This window comes from Neophocaena asiaeorientalis, unplaced genomic scaffold (assembly GCF_003031525.2).
Source record: "Neophocaena asiaeorientalis asiaeorientalis breed wild unplaced genomic scaffold, Neophocaena_asiaeorientalis_V1.1 scaffold4, whole genome shotgun sequence".
Classification (NCBI taxonomy): domain Eukaryota; kingdom Metazoa; phylum Chordata; class Mammalia; order Artiodactyla; family Phocoenidae; genus Neophocaena; species Neophocaena asiaeorientalis.
This window is the reverse complement of record NW_020173682.1, coordinates 2,188,148-2,191,259: the sequence shown is the minus strand read 5'-3', so window position 1 is coordinate 2,191,259 and position 3,112 is coordinate 2,188,148. Positions and strand designations below refer to the sequence as shown.

The 3,112-nt window shown below is 45.2% G+C and overlaps 1 protein-coding gene across 1 annotated transcript in view; it reads left to right on the top strand.

The window, feature by feature from the left end:
• The window catches only part of ST8SIA6 (ST8 alpha-N-acetyl-neuraminide alpha-2,8-sialyltransferase 6), a 166,391-nt gene that overhangs the window by 17,397 nt on the left and 145,882 nt on the right, over positions 1 to 3,112 (top strand). Inside the window, exon 2 of the mRNA XM_024750074.1 lies at positions 2,785 to 3,069. Coding sequence (XP_024605842.1) covers positions 2,785 to 3,069 — 285 coding nt within the window. The remainder of the gene's footprint in view (positions 1 to 2,784; positions 3,070 to 3,112) is intronic.

Here is a 3,112-nt window from a genome sequence, read left to right as displayed (position 1 = left end):
TATATCCCAAATGGAATTTGTGTATCATCCTAGGTGTTCTTATCTTTAAAGTGACTTTATACATGGAATTTCTTCAATTTTTAAAATATTCAATTAGTAACAGGAAAAGTCTGTAACAAAACATATTTGAAAATGTAGCTCCCCCCCACAAGGTTGTTGATTTCTTGAAGTTATTTCTACTTTTATTTATATCGTCTGATTTACTGAAAATATGTAGCCTTGGTTACGCTATCCTTATGAATTTCCTCCCCCCAAGGAGTAGTTTAATATTTATGAATGTGCCATTGTCCTGCAGTCCTCACAAATCTCTAATATTACTAAAACCAATCAAGCAGCCTGAAGACATCAGAAAGCATTCTTTCTAGACAGGGAGATGAAAATGTCACCCAAATGAATGAAAAATTATTTGATGCATCAGTTTTCTCTGTTTCTCACAGTACTCCTTCCTTTCCCTGTATTGAAAGTTTCCACTTGTGTATTCTAGTAGATATAGTAGACACTTGATATTTGGGATTTTTCATGAATCCTCCAAGCCATGCATTTGAAAATATTTAAAACCTTATACCCAAAAAGTTGAGAAACCCCAACTTCCAGGAAGATTTTCAATGACTTGGACATTTTTTATATATCAAAACTTTCCAATATTTTTTTGGTAAGTTATTTGATGAAAGTAAAGGCACTCCTGATGACAAATAAAAAAATAACAAAGGCAAACTGAGAGGCAGATGCTGGGAAAACTGGGAGAGTAAGGTAGGTTCACACACCAGTTGGGGCTTCTGCACACCAGCCTGAGTTTCTGAGGGTTCAGATATTTGGGGCTGCTGGTCAAACCTATGAATGTTAAGTGACCAAATGCACATTTTCCCAGTATTGGTTCTGTGGCTGATAATATTTAAAGAATCCTGTTTTCGTCAGGTTCTTTGATCTCTCAAGGATAAGCAAGATAATTCTTACTTTACCAACCCACGTCTTCAATTACAAACCTTGTGGTAAAGATCCCTACTGTCAAATTTTAACACTGGGTTCAGAATTCCCATTGCAAATTTACACTTGGTTTTCCAATTAAAATGGGCTTTTGCGCGTCCCCTGCTGATAGCCATTGGCTTGATAAAAAGGAACTTCATTTGCAGAAAGGGTGTTTAGGGAGCCCAGTGCAAGGCTGACTCTTCTGCTGTTGCCTTGAGCCCAGTTGTACTGAAAATATTAAACTTTGGTAAATTAGGTGAAATTGCAGCTTCCTGGCTGATACAATAATGCCCTTTACTTTTTTTCTGGAAACCATCTTCAGCGTGAGTTGTCTGCACAGTTCTTCAGCTCTAAGAGAAAGGAAATTCAGACTATCTTCCAAATCCAGACAACTTTTCCATTTTCAAGATAATTGTGTCCTATCCCACTTATCTAATACTGCTTATACTTTCAAACACATAGAATTGGATTACTTTATTATTTTAGCACCAGCTGAAGATAACACTACTTTATCATACCCATCCTCAGATAAGCGGCTGGATCCCTAAAAATGTCGTCTTAAGGAAAAGTAGCAACTTTTCATTTATCGATTAATACATATTTTAATAGGAATAGTGAGCTATGGAAGGAAATCCTACTCCTAGTCACGTTTATTTTCAGGTTTGTTTTCTTTTTCTCTTTAAGAGCATTAATTCTGAGGCGTTTTATTCATTGACCAAACATTTATTGATCAACTGCTATGTGCAAAGTTCTGGTGCATTTTCACCCAAGTATTTTAAACTGGAGTAAATGCAGAATTCGTAGAAAGGAACTAGGCAGCCTTGCATGTCTCTTCTTGATATATGCTGTGATTTCTTCTGAGATGAAATCACTGGCGACAGCTTTATTGAGCTGTCTGGGCTGCTGGCTTCTCAAAGGCTCTCACATTGGTTTTTCAGGTTAAGACCTTATGCGTCTAGGAGAGTTCAGTTGAAATATATTTTTGTTACTAAGGACACTAAAACCTTTGAAAGCACCTTTACCAAGGTCTTCACAAGGTGGTAGAGTCCAAGGGTTGCTTTTGGAAAAATATATACAAAAGCAGATGGAATAGTCCAGTGAGCCCCCAGATAACCACCGTGGAGTTTAGGGTTTATGGATGTTCCTCCAGGGTTCAGAGGCAGGGGCAAAACCCAGGGAGGTTGCACAGTGAGCCCTGGGGCCATGCGCAGACAGAATAGCTTAGGGCCGAAAGAGGAGAGGCCCACGCCCAGATAAATAGCTGGGAAGCCAGACTATATCACGCTGTCTTGGGATCACTCTCCTCTAGTATAATACATGAGATACTAACTAATCAATGAGATGCTAACCAACATGATCCAGCCCAATATGAATTAGAGCAGGGGTCTGACAACTTGTTCTGGAAAGGGCCGGAGAGTCAACATTTCCGGCCGTCTGATCTTTGGGACCACGACTCAATTCTGTCCTTGCAGCGCAAAAGCGGCCCTAGATCAATAAATACAGCCACACGCGGCCATTGATAACACAGAGGAATGGGGCAGGCAGTTGGTCCAAGGAAGCTCTTCACAGAAACGGGCAGGGGACGAGTTCGGCCTGCGGGCGGTAGTTTGCCCGACCCCTAGGGACGGCCTGGGCCCTGGAAATCCATTCGCCGTCCCTCTGAATCTGCCTTCAGGCAAGGGGAAGTGCTTGGAAGTCCCTTGCAGCCTCTGCGCGTAGGACGATCCAGCAGAGCGACTACTCCGTTTTCAAAGTTTTGGAAGTGGGCCCTTCCCTCCCTGTTCTTACGCCTCTCCGAGCCCTCGCTCTCCTCCGCAGGGGCGCAGAGCCAGGTGTGGCCAGCTTGGGTGGGCTGCGTGGGCTTCGGGGAAGAGCGCGCAGCCGCCCAGGGGCAGGTGAGGGCGCAGGAAAGTTGGAGCCCAAGCAGCACGGCGTCCAGCGCCCGAGCCCCAACCTTCAGGTGACCCCGCGCGGCGGCGGCGGCGGCGGCGGCGGCGACGACGACGACGACCAGATCCCGCAGCAGCGCCGAGCGCCTCCGGGAGGAGAGGAGGCGAGCTGGGCGCCTCGCCACCGCCAGCCGGGCTGCTACAGCGATCCGGGGCTGGGCGGGAGTCGGGGGAGAGAGCCGGGCCGCGGCGCCTCC